Source organism: Episyrphus balteatus, chromosome 4 (assembly GCF_945859705.1).
Source record: "Episyrphus balteatus chromosome 4, idEpiBalt1.1, whole genome shotgun sequence".
NCBI lineage: Eukaryota > Metazoa > Arthropoda > Insecta > Diptera > Syrphidae > Episyrphus > Episyrphus balteatus.
In genome coordinates, this window is record NC_079137.1 from 81796620 (window position 1) to 81810973 (window position 14354).

The 14354-nt window shown below is 30.3% G+C and overlaps 1 protein-coding gene across 2 annotated transcripts in view; it reads left to right on the forward strand.

Annotated features, from left to right (window-relative positions):
• The window catches only part of LOC129920031 (phosphatase Herzog), a 97507-nt gene extending 87536 nt beyond the window's left edge, over window positions 1-9971 (forward strand). Inside the window, exons 2-6 of one of the 2 annotated variants that reach the window (XM_056001185.1) lie at window positions 2225-2460; window positions 6741-6922; window positions 6991-7144; window positions 9376-9818; window positions 9854-9971. In XM_056001185.1, coding sequence (XP_055857160.1) covers window positions 2225-2460; window positions 6741-6922; window positions 6991-7144; window positions 9376-9777 — 974 coding nt within the window. In that variant the 3' untranslated portion in view covers window positions 9778-9818; window positions 9854-9971. Of the gene's footprint in view, window positions 1-2224; window positions 2461-6740; window positions 6923-6990; window positions 7145-9375 lie in introns of both variants that reach the window. The other variant, XM_056001186.1, reaches the window with a different exon arrangement.
• The last annotated feature ends 4383 nt before the right edge of the window (window positions 9972-14354 follow it).

The window sequence follows — 14354 nt, forward strand, 5'->3', positions numbered from 1 at the left end:
ATGTTCAAAATGTAAACAAACATTCAAAATTCATAAAAGTTGTGAGTTATTATTATTTTTTCAAGAGAATACTCCTTATGGGTGAGAGAGATGATGATGGCGGTGTGGTGTGGTGGTGGTAGGTTTCCACTGCACTTTTGCCACCCGTATCTCGATTATGATGACGAACCGAACGAAATAAATGTTTACAACATGCAAATTTGATTCGCGCGAGTGAACAGTTGTTGTTCAAAAAGTTATAAAAAAAAAATTTAAGCAGCAACAGGCAGCAGTATGTGGATGCCATGTCGAGCTGCTTACTGCCGCTCTGCTGCCTCGCAATGTTTTCGTTTTGTCATAACAAAATTGCATCGACGGAATTCGGTTAAATCAGGAAGAGAGAAAAGGGATGGGGTTTTGCGTTGAATATGAGAAAATTCTGTATCGAAACAGAAAAAAAAAATTGAACTGAACAAATCCAGGGCATGAGGTACCGCTGTGCGAGAAACACTTAATTATAGCATGACCCACTCTCGATTTGACTTGAGTTGCCGTCTCTCTTTGCACCAGAAAACCAGAATAGTGATAGTGTAAGTTGATTGTTTATATTGTTGCACATTTATGTATGTACGGCCGACACCGACGTATGTATACTTGAGTTATGTATGCGTTTACAATTGAGGGGAAAGTATAATCAAATTCACTTGTCAGTTTTGAATTAGGGAAATTTAGGAAAAATGTGAAACTTGATTGGATTAAGAAGAAAAATGCCGAATTCTATAAGAATTTCTGTGAAGAAAATTATGAATGAATCTTAGATCCAAAGAGCAGGAATAAATCATAAATGATATTTATGAATACCGGAAATGTTTAAAAATGGATTCCGTAATGACCTATCGAACGAAGATTTGTTTGAAAAAAGTCAACTTTGAGGAGCCTGTTTGTCACAGTCTATAACCGGGACTTGAATTTATCAAACTGAAACTGATAAATCTTAGCTGAATTTTATTAATATCAGCTGAATTTGAGTAACATTAGCTGAATTTTATTAATATCAGCTGAATTTGATTAATCTCAGCTGAATTTGATAAACCTCAGCTTAATTTGATAAATCCCACCAAAAATTGATATTTCTAAGTTGAAATTGCTAAGTCCTCACTTAAATTGATAATGTGAATTTGAAAAATCTCAGCTGAATTTGATAAATCTGAGCTGAATTTGATAAAACTCATCTGAATTTGAAAAATCCCAGGAAAATTTGATAAATATACCATCGGAATTTTACAAATCTCAGCTGAATTTAATAACCTCAGCTGAATTTGATAAATCTCAGCTGAACTTAACAAATTTCAGCTGAATTTGATTAATCTGAACTGAATTTGATAAATCTAAGCTTATTTTGATAAATCTCAGCTGAATTTGGTTAATATCAGCTGAATTTGAGTAACATCAGCTGAATATGATAAATATCAGCTGAATTTGATAAATCTCTGCTGAATTTGATAAATCTAGCTAATTTTGATAAATCTCAGCTAAATTTGATTAACATCAGCTGAATTTGGGTAAGATCAGCTGAATTTAATAAATCTCAGCAAAAATTGAAATTTCTCAGTTGAAATTGCCAAGTCCTCACCAAAATTGATGAGGTGAATTTGATAAAGCTGAATTGATAAATGTCAGGTGAATTTGAACAATCTCAGATGAATTTTATAAATCTCAGCTAAATTTCATAAATCTTAGCAAAAATTGATATTTCTCAGTTGAAATTGCTAAATCCTCACTAAAATTGATAAGGTGAACTTGATAAATCTCAGCTGAATTTGATAAATCTCAGATGAATTTGATAAACCTTAACTGAATTTGATAAATTTCGGCTGAATTTCATAAATCTCAACAAAAATTTATAAGCCTAAGTTGAAATTGATAGAAAAATCTTAGCAGAATTTGATAAATATCATCACAATTTTATAAATCTCAGCTGAATTTAATAACCTCAGCTGAATTTGATAAATCTCAGCCGAATTTGATAAATCTCAGCTGAATTTGATAAACCTTAACTGAATTTGATAAATTTCGGCTGAATTTCATAAATCTCAACAAAAATTTATAAGCCTAAGTTGAAATTGATAAACCAGAAACTAATGAATTTTAGCTTAAAAATCTACTCATTTTTTTTTTTTAAATTTAATTCATCAAAACCTATGAAGTAGAATCTAACAGTGTTTTTTTACAATTTTTTTTACAGATGACGTTGACCGATTAAAACCCCCAAAGCGTGGATTCTTCCAATCAATATTGTGCTGTTGGCGACGAAACCGAACGAAAACCAACCAAAATGGCACACCGATCGATGGATCAACAACACCGCCACCATTACCGGACCAACAAAGGTACCTACTACCTCAAGTTAGGCACTCGGATATGCATAAAAAATGCATGGTCATCGATTTGGACGAGACCTTAGTTCATAGTAGTTTTAAGGTAAGAATACAAAACAAAACAAAAAATCATATCATTTATTCTCTTCAACTCGTATAATAGAAAATGGAAAGGTTTACTACATATTTTATTATTATGAATCGATTTTGCCCTCATTAAAACCCTCTATTAAATATCAATCGATAGAGTATAGTTTCACTACAACATATTCGCATAGAGAGATTGTAATTGGCCAAGCGAGCTCAAATAGCGGCCGGTGGCCTTCTGAATTTGGCTTCTGATGTGCGTGTTTTGTTTTTATTATTATTAAATATTTTTTTCCCCTTCCCTCTCTCTCATTTTTTTTGTTATTATTTTCAAATTAAATAGTCTCATGCACGTGTCTTCATTTATGTATAGCTCTAGTGGATGGAATTTACTTCCCATTTTTGAGATAAGAAAGCTACAAATGGAAATCGAAACGAGCGCGATGGCGAAGTGCTGAAGAGTGATATGAAAATTAATTTCTAATAATTTCTTCCATTATAAGCGGATTCCACCAAAGAGCACCGTGATGATGACGATTACTTAGATGATACACCGCAAGTTCTTTTTATGAAGTTGGGTGTTTTTGTAGTTATTCTGGTTTTTTTCTTCAATTTTTTGGGTTAAAATTGATTTTTTCTTAACACCCCTTTCGGACTCGAGGCCAATTATACATCTGAGACAGCAGCAGCAGCCCCCTTTTTTATATAATCCTTTTTGTTGCTTCTATCTTGACGTTGTCGTTGGTGATATACTTAATTGTTTCTTGTATCACGTAGGTTATTAATGGAAACGAAAATATGTACTCAGAATTTTTTTTTTTGGAAGGAAGTCATTAAAAGATAAAACATAAATTGCTGGATGCGCACATTTTAACGAAAATAAAACAAAAAAGTTTGAGTAACTCAGATGGGTAGATGAATTTAAGTCTACGAAGAAGCCTATTAAAAAAGTTCATTGCTTTATTTTCTAATTAATATAAGGTTGACTCAGGTGAACTCAACCTGAACGATGTCATTAGGATGTACATATTTTTGTTTGTTTTCCATTTCGATAAATATTCCTTTCAGGGTCTTCGGAAATTTTACCTAGAAGGAAAGTCTGATTGCTTAATTAATATTCTTTTTTACTCCTACACTCAGAAACTTATTTAAGTTGTTTAAAAACGATAACGACCTGTGAATATCGTAATTATTAATTGATTTTGTTTTTAAGACTTTCATCCATGAGATGCGTTATCATAACCTGCTCAGTTTAAATACAGTTGAAGAAATTTCATTGCAATAGTTTAATAACTAATTCGGAATAGTTTAATACTTTGAACGGAAAGTAAGTTGTCTCTTAATTCTGGTAGGCACAGAACATCATTAATTGTCAGGTCGATTCCCGTGTTGCTTCTTCCATGAATAATTCCAGCACATTTTTCAATTAAAAATTGACCATTCTTCGCAACATTGATTTTTTCTTGTTCTCTCAGTTCTTTCTCTTCAGAAAAACACCAGTAGTTAACATTCATCAGATGGTCACTTGTCCCAGAATCAAGCTTACATTTTATTTTGGAGCTTGACTCTTTGAAACGGTTACAGTTATTTCGATCCGACATCAGACATACCCGCTTTGAATTTTTATTGGGCTTTTGATTATGTCCTGATTCAGAATCTCTCGCTAAGTGCCTTTGCTTATTGCACTTGAAACATTTGCTTTGGAGTTTGAAAGGTTTCTTAAAAAATTTCTTTCCAGCAAATGCTGATCTCACATGATTACTTCATCATCTCTGTCATTCAACTTTGCTTCCTCTAAGAGCAGTCTGTCTTTGGTAATTTGAAACGTTAGATCACTGCCACTAACCAACGGATCAAATTTTTAAGACAGGGTAATGATGCTCCCGACATCTTAAGCTGCCTTACCAAATTTTCAAAACCAGTGATGTGCTTTGCGATTGAATAACCATATTTCATCTTGAGTTTCAATAATTGCTTCCTGACCAAAACCTGATCCACCACAGAATTTCTTGCAAAAGTCGATTGAAGGCTTTTCCACATCTCTTTAGCTGTAGTCTTCTCGAGAATGTATGTAGCTCAAAAAATCATTATGAACAAACGCTACAATTCGTTCTATGGCTTTCCTATCTCTTTTCAAAAAATCTTCATATCCCTCACCATTTGCTTCAACGACATTGGTCAAAACATCTCCCAGATTAAGCGAGTTCAGGTGGGTCTTGACCCTAAATTGCCAACCATCAAATTCGCTTGCATGAAATTGGGAATTCCATAAACCGACTCTTTATTTCGTCCATAACCTATTAGAGTTTATTGGTTTATTAAAATTATGAAGGTGATATGATAAACAATTAATAGAAAACAGGTCTTGTTTCTGCAATGCTGAAATTAGGAATTTCTGACACAAAATTTTCTCAATAAGGAATATTAAAAAACGATTGCTTATGTTTTTTAACATGCTCAAATTTTTCGATATTCTGTAAAAAATTCTTAACACTAGCGAATATCTACTGATGTGCTTCAAATTAGTTATTTGGTTTTAATATTTAAACTTTTTGGAAAAAATTTCACCATATTGTAACTTATATGCATTCATTTGCAAACCAAATTCACCCTTTTCAAAATCAAAAATGTTTGATTTTTATATAAATTCTTATTAATTAACATTTTTGTAATTTTCCCTTAAACTGGCGTGCGGATGAATAGAACTTACGATATAAGCTTTTTATATTTACCATATCATTTCGATTTTTGAAGAGTGTTTGGTTCAAAGAAAATAAGCAGAAAAGCCTCCAAAACTTGCTTGAAAAGCTTATATCTTCTGTCAAAAATTTGATCTTCGGAAGATGAATTCGATTTGCAGAAAGGTGAATTTGGTTTGCAACAAAATTAAAAATGTCTTCGTCCAATTTGCAAAAGGGTGTTTCGTTTTCCAATCAGCTGGCATTTTCATTTTTCAACCAGCAAGAAAAAGAAACAGTTTTCCACTTGCTATACCAATGCCCTGCCCTTGCTGGGAATAGAGTACTTTCTCTGGGAATCTGATTATCAAAAATCAAAGACTTGATCTCATTCCCCAATGCGACAGTGGTTTTAGTAACAGCTTCCTAGTACTGCACTGCTCTCTCTGGAAGGTAGCAGGCTTTTAAATACGGTAAACGACTAGTTTTCCAGGGACTTGACCATGCCATATGTTTTTAGAACCATATTAATTTTATAAATCCATTAATCACTCATAACTTTAGTTTTGGTATCAAAAAAGTGCATTCTTAGCTCCTTGGGTCACCAATCTAGGTTGCTTATGACTGCCATTTCTACCACCTGTCTATACTTATATTTTAAATTGTTTAAATTTTAAATCATTTCGAGTGATATTAACTTCAATTTTATACAAAATAATCAAATTAATTAACAAGCTTTATCATAAAATGCACCCATGCACATTGCACAATTTAAATATACATATTTACTTTTCTGCCACCTTGGATTTTTTTATTCACCAGAAATTTGTTTGAATTAACTTTACTGGCAAATATGTACATAATTGATAAATAAATTAATTAATAAAAAAAGAAATAAATATAATTTTTAAGTCATCACACCATTTATTCAGGAGAAAAGTTAAATTATTCATGACCCATAAAAGCTCTAATTATCCTCGTATCGTTTCATTCAATCGACACAAAAAAAACGAAGGTAATTTAAAATTAATTCAGTGTTTTTACCTCTTTGACACACTCCATGTTCATGTCCAACAAAAAGCCAGAGGAAATAAAAATATTTATCTTTCTCTCTCTCTTTTATAACCCAATTCCACCATATAAAACATTATCATTTTAAAACAAAGTTTGGGTTAGAACAAATTTATGAAGGTACTGCTTCCGTTTAGAGACTTTGAAAAGGAGCACCAGTAGCACATTCATTTGTGTGTGTGCGTTTATGGTTGTCCGTTCTGGCCATCATATTTCAACTCCTTCTTCTTCATTCAACCCCAAACTCTATGTTATTATTTTTTTATAAACTAAAAGGGCATCTGCTGGACCTTTTGAATTTCTCCCTCATGAATGATTTTCCATTATGGATATCCATCTAAAATTAGTCATAATTTCCTGCCACAAGAGCCATGAAAAGGACATCGTACAGTATGTGTCATCCGCCTGGTTGTTGCTCGGGCTTTTTGTCCTCGTCAGAGAGTGTCACTAAAAATACACATGAATATAACACTATTCTTATTTTAGAATCATTAAAAAGAAAAACATAATAACTTTAATTTTCTTCCTTCTTCTTTTTTTTTTACAGCCAATTCCCAATGCAGATTTTATAGTACCGGTAGAAATAGATGGAACCATTCATCAGGTGTATGTTTTGAAACGTCCCCATGTGGATGAATTCCTTCGGAAAATGGGTGAACTGTACGAGTGTGTATTGTTTACAGCATCACTAGCCAAATATGCAGATCCTGTTGCAGATCTGTTAGATAAGTAAGTTCTTTTTTTATTTGAATTTTTGTGTGTTTAATTAAAAATATTCATCTTTTTATTTTAAACAGATGGAATGTGTTTCGTGCAAGACTGTTTAGGGAATCATGCGTTTATTATCGAGGAAATTATATTAAGGATCTTAATCGACTAGGACGTGATTTACAAAAGATTGTTATAGTTGATAATTCGCCAGCTAGTTACATATTTCATCCAGATAATGCGGTAATTATTAATATGGATGGGAGTTTTTGTTTTGATTGAAGTTTATTGTTATGCCTTAAGTCTTATCATTATTGTCTTGGTAGATAAGATTTTCAAAGAACATTACAAAACTGTTTTTAGGTTTCCTTGTTCTTATCGACTTTTGTTTTGGTTAATTTTAGATAATATAAATACTTCAAGATATGCATAAACAAGTAAATATAAATACAATTCGACAAATTAGTCATGAAGCAATGCATGATACTTGTTTCAAGGCGCTTATTTTTCAACTACTCTAAGAATATTTTTTTTTTATGGGGAATTTAATCTCTTGAATCTAGAAGAAATCAAAGGTTAACTCAGTTTGTAACATTATCGATTTCAATATGTTTTCAAGCAGAGATTTATTTAAGAAAAATATTATATCTTTTTTGTTCTCTGGTGGGTAGAATTTATTTATTATAATTCTCATTGTATTCTGTAGTGTATAAGAGATTTAAAACCCTGCTTGACGAAATAAATAAATAAATAAATATTCAGTGGATTTTTTTAAAATCCAAAAAATGCCTTATGTAAATCCACTTCATCTTATAGATAATTCTGAATTTATGTGTAGACATGAAATACATCTCTCCTCTATGGAGAGAAGTTAAAGTTGTATTTATATCCAAAACAGTCAAATTCTCTTATAGTCTATCATCATTTCTTCTCAAAACTCTAGAGTAAATGATTGATACCCACTTTCGTAATTTCATAGATTACAATCTTCTATCTACAGCAGTTTTGTGCTTATTGTAAAGGGAAATCGGTAGAAACAGCCCTACTTACTGTAGTTAGCAATAATGAATATTCCATCCATCACAAAAAGTTCATCTTTGTTGCATTCCTTGATACCAAATATTTTGAGCAAACAAGTGGGCTTGAGCACAGCTATTCGCTCCGAGGTCATCTCCCAATGGACCAATAACTTTATTGGCCACAAAAAAAATTCTGAATTCATTCGGATCAATTCATAGTCACTCTGACTACACTACTTTACAATTGGTTTTTGGTAACAACTATAAAGTCACCATTCCGAACAAATCGGCATTGGCCAATGAAGATTTTTTGAGAGATGAATCAATTCATTTGTACGCAGACAAATACTAATGACGGAGTGGGTGGCGGAGTTTACTCAAAAAGACTAAGAGTCGTTTGCTGAATCGAAACTTAAGCATTTAAGTTCATTCAAGAAAATGTGATATCTACACCGGATATCCGCATCTTCTCTGATAGCCAAGCTGCCCTCAAATGGTTTTTTTTTTTAAATTCTGTAAATGCCCGTGACAGTCGATTGCCTTTCATGGAGGTTTCACAACATTTTAACATTCACCTCTTTATTTTGCCGGGACATAGAAATATTCTGGGATACTGCGAAGCAGATGAACTCACCTGAAATGGAATAGCAATTTTACCTAATTAGTTCAACTTTCGTGTACCCATAGCAACTTGCAAATTCATAGAGAAAAAAAAAGATGGTGAAGTATAACAACATGCCAAATTACCAAAAAGATCTGACCTAGGCTGGATACAAAGCCTTAAAAAATCTGTAATCTCTGAAAAGACTGCATTCTAGCTCCGTAATAGGTGTCTAACTGTACACTGTCTCATAGGTAGACACGCCGTGAGACTAGGCGTGGTCTCAAACGACTTCTGCAGAAATTGTTTTGATTAAGAAGAAGAAGAAACAACCCAACACCTTCTTTGCTCATGTCCTGCTCTTTCCAGTAGACGTAAATTATACTTCTTGGAGAAATACTATGTATTTAGAAAATACGAATGACTTACATAATCACCACTGACCTTCACCGCTTTATTAAAAGCTTGCTTGCAATATCATGGTATTACAACGGACCAGTAAGTGGTCTAAGTGTGTCAGTTGTTATCCTGATAGCCTCTTCTACTTCGGTATTGTATCTGAATGTGGACAATTTTATAGAGAAACGCATTCGAAGTTGGTGATATCGATCTACCTTCTTCAAGAAAGAACTTGAACCTTTGATCGCTTAGCTATTTTATTCTCTCTGGATATCTCCAACCATTTTGAAAAAAAAAAAAAAATTAAAGATACTATGTTTTGGACGTTCTTTACTGGATAATGAATGATTGTAAATTTTCTTTTTGAGTTTTGATGCTTTAAGAGTTGAACATCCTTATTTATGATTTAGATAAAAATCTTGCTATTTCTTAACTTTCATTTTTTCTTTTTTAAGGTTCCAGTAAAGTCGTGGTTCGACGACGTAACTGACTGTGAACTGCTCGAGTTGATTCCTCTCTTTGAGAAACTAAGCAAAGTTGATTCAGTATATAGTGTATTGTGCAATTCAAATAATCCCCTCAACAATCATCTTCAACAACAACAACAGCAACAACAACAACAGCAGCAACAACAACAACAAATTCTCCAACAAACTCATTTAACACAATCACATCAAATGCAAATGGTGCAGCCGACATCATCAACGACATCTATTATCACTCAACAACAACAACCCCAACAACCACAGCAACCGACTAACAACCAAGGAGTTCAGTCGCAACAACAGCAGCAACAACAACAACAGCAACAAATCGGTAGTCCGCCCAGTTTAAACGATCTAAGTAATAAAACGTAACAGTGGGAATATATGTTTATTAATATTTAAGTTTTAAAGCTTAATTGTTTATTTTTTATTTTTGTTTTAAATTTAAAAAATGTTTTTTAAATATAAGACGACAATAGCAAGAGGAATAGAAAAACATAATAATAAAAAAAAAAGATTTAAAATGGCAAATGCATATTGTGTCCATTTAAAACAACTAAACTAACAAAAAAAAAAAATTAAAAAAAAAAAAAAAAAATCAGATACAAAACAGAAAGTACTCTTACTTAAAGATATTTATTTTATTTTCTCTGTTTTCTTATTCTTTTTTTGTATAATCAGCATGCATGTAATACGCATACATATAAAATTATTTAAGCAAAAACAAAAAAATATCAAATTGATGAATGTGTGGTTTTTCCTTTAAGAAAAAATCCCACAAAAACAAACTAAAACATAAATTAAAAAATGTATATCAAAACAAATAAAACTGCAATTGATGTTTTCAAAACAAAACAATTCAAATATTAACTATAAACAAGAAAAAATAATAATAATATTAATTTAACGAGCGAAGCGATATAAACATTTTTTAAATTCTAAATTAATCGACGTTGTAACATGTTTTTAATTATATATATTTTTTTTTCTACAAAGATGCCCCTAAATAAATAAAAAAAAATAGTATGTAATAATTTTTACTAAAAAATAAAATTAAAAAAAAATAAATGTGAACATTATGCATATGTATTACACGCATACAGATAAACTTAATTTATTGTAAATATTTTTATATAATAATCTATATATATAAATATTATATTTGTTTGGTTTTTCCTTTATTTTTTTGTTATGTAAATAATATAACATAATCCATAAGCTAAGAAAAAAAAAAACAGTAAAATTTATATAAAAAAAAATATATATCGAAATAGTGTTATATTAAAGAAAAATATATAAATAACTTTTTTTTACCGACCACAAACAAAGGGAAATCGTAAAATAAATAATAAATAAAAAAAAATTATATATTAAATTAAGGACACAATGGGAATAAAAAAAAAAATATTTATATTTATACTTATACTAAAAAATATACACGTATATTATACACAAAAAAGAAGTACCAATTATAGCTTATCAATATAAACTAAAGAAATTATAGGATTTTATATCAGTGTTTCTTCTTCAATAATAAATAAAATTATTATTTTATTTTGTTTAACATTTTTTGTATTCACTTTCAAATTCCATTCACTCTGAAACCTAAAAACTATTACATTATATTGGTACATCAAATGTTTTTCATTTTTTGTGTAAAAGTACGATGACGATCCTGATAATTCGCCTTTTCCTTAATTTCTCTTTTTTTTTTAATAAAGAAATTAAACATATTTTAGCATGGAATGTTTTGTTCTTAGAAATGAAAAGAATGTGTTGTTTAAAATTTTATCCACCAACAAAGAGAAGTACCTATGAAAGGAAAGAAAAACAATGTTTATATTTTCGTTTATTTACAAAACGAAAAAAAAATTGAAAGGTTTGAAAAATTTGTTTAAAATTAAAAAAAGAAAACCCACAGATCATACACTCTGCCATAAGAAATCAAATTATGCATTTTATTTTATTAAATTTGTTGAAATATAAGTTAGTTAATTTTAATTACAAAAAAAGAAATGATTGTTATTAAAAGAAAAAACAAAAATATCCAATGGAAGTATATAAACCTATGAGAGAGTTAAAAGTATAATGGATAAACAGAAAACAAAAATTATATACATATTATTATAAACACAACATATTGTATTTAATCATACAGAAAAACAAAAATAATTAAATTAAACAAAAAAATGCAGACCCTAAATAAATTATTATAAAATTAATTTAAAAACAAGAATAAAAAATAAAACAAACAAAATATCCGCGAATAGCTACGTGCTTATTTATATCATTTTTATCAATTTTAACAAATTATAACGCTTTTTTAAGAAAATAAAAAATATAAAATATATGTATGTAATATTAAATTAAAAACAAAAATAAAAACATAAAAAGAAAAAAAAATACAGACAAATGTAAAGGGAAAACAATTTATCATAATATATAAATAAATAAATAAAAACAAAAAAATCTAATTATATATTTTTAAAACATATATATTTGTAAGAAATAATTAAAACAAACAAAAAAAATCTATATAAAATGAAATACTTAAATAAATTATTTTCTAAGGCATGAACCATTTGGAAAAAAAAAAAAATAATTGTGTAATTTCTTGCTTGTAAATGATTGAAAAAATTGACAATAATTTTGTCTATGGTGGCGAAAGGGTCTTTGTTCACATCGAATTGGGAACGGGTCGTTATTCTGTATTCCTAAATTCTGTAAATCCAAAATTCTTTTTTCAAAATTCTGGAAATCCATTATTCTGCTTTTTGGAATTCTGTATATTCCACATACCTTTTGGTCTTTCCTGTTAAACAATTTGTATTCAATTCACAAATTAAGTATAACAGTGTATAAGAGCCGTTTGGTAAAACGCAAGTCAAGGATTTATGTTCTACATAAAACCTCATGTGACAGTTTTCGCAGAGGAAAAATTAGGGAATAAGAGATTATGTTCTACATACATAAATATTTAAGTTTCGTTTCAGACCTTACAAAAAAAGACAAAAACAAATAAAAAATAACAAAAAAAAAAAAACAAAATGGTAAAAAATGTATGAATATTCTTGTATGAAAAAGTGCGGACTTTTTTTCGTTATCAAAACAATTTTTCTTTTATCATTTACAGGATTTAGGAATACAGAATTTTGAAATCCAGAATTTTGTATATACAGAATTTTAGAATACAGAATTTTGAATTTACAGAATTTTAAAATACAGAATTTTGAATTTACAGCATTTTAAAATACAGAGGTTTGGAATACAGAATTTTGGAATCCGAATTTTGGCACATACAGAATTTCGACCCCAACCCCATCGAGTTATATGATGAAGTCAAATTTATTTTCAACATTGATTTGATGACAAAAAAGAAAATTCATGATTAATTTTGTAAGAAGATGTTATATTTAACCTGTTATTTGACGCGAAATTCATCCACTACGAATTTGTATAACCCCGAAAAAGAACACTCCATTTGAATGAATCCTGGCAATTGGAAAAATGTTCATATCCGGTGGTGAAAAAAAATTTGGTCGCACTAAAGAAGAAACATATACCGTAAATTATTTGGATTTCAAATCAAATTAAACTAAAAATATCGCCAGTTTTGGGGTAGATAGCTAAGCTGATTTTCGTTGCCCCTCATGAAAGTCCTAAAAAAAAAAGTTCCACATACGCCTCAGTGACCCTTAAAGCTAAACTGCCAAAAACATTTTTTTTTTTAAATAATTACTGACATCCAATTGGACTTTATTGATCACTTACTAGCTGTCAAAATTTTTAAATATGGGGTGCCAAAAGTCATTAACAACAAAAAATATCCCTTGTTGGGTAGTTTGTACCCAAATGATGTCGGTCAACGAGTTGTCTCTCCGAAGCAAAAATGAGGCTTTGATGTCACATAAAATGGGTTTGGTTTTTCACATCGACTGTACTTTGAAGTGAAGTGAAGTGAAGATAATCGGCCTTATCGTATAAGATAATAAGATACTCGTATCGGAAATTTGCTACGATTCCCGAAAAAACAATCACGGAATCCGTCCGTAATTTAAAATTTCATACAAATTGCCATAATGATCGGATTTTGTGATTGTTTTTTCGGGAATTGTAGAAAATTTCCGATACGAATGGAATTCTTGTACAGGCCTGCTCAATGTGTACTCATATCTAAACTAAAACATGTTTCGAAACTTTGGTCCACAGATAATGTACATATCTGCCTCCAACTGTAAGAAACAAATTGTTTGCATGCAAATAAATTAGCAACCAAACCCTCAAAAAACTTTTGGTTTTCCGTTATGAATAGAGTTTAAGGAGACCTTTCTTTTGATATCTCACTCCATTAAATTGGAGGAAATTTTTTAAAATGCATTATTTTTCGGTTCCTTGATTTTTTATCGAAAATTTCATATCTGTAAACCAAAATTTGTTTCGAGACTTTGGCCCGCAGAAATCTGCCTTCGAATGTTAGAAAACAAAATCGGCCTTATCACGTATTCCATCGTATGAAATTTTCCATTACGGACGAATTCCGTGTCCTTCCTTTTGATGTCTTACTTCTTCTTCTTCCTTTTTCTCGGCGCTGCTATAATCTCGATGTCTAACTTGATCAAGAGGATAAGAAAAACAACGTTATTCACGTGAAATGGGATGGAGGTGAGTTTTTTTTTTCAAAATCATTGAGTTTTAACTTGCAATTTGCAATTTTTCTACATTCGATCTGAATAAATATTTCGGATGAAAAGTTTTCCACTTGTATTTTCGCTTGGGAAACAGCGATAAGAAATTATTTTTATTATTTGTTTCCTAAAACAAATTGCATAACAAAACTTCCATAGAAATAAAAAAACGTGAAATATTTTTTTTTAGATTTGTTTCTTCTACGCTTTATCGTAAATATTTAAATATACATTTTTTACTTTGTTTAGTTATTGCCACTAAAC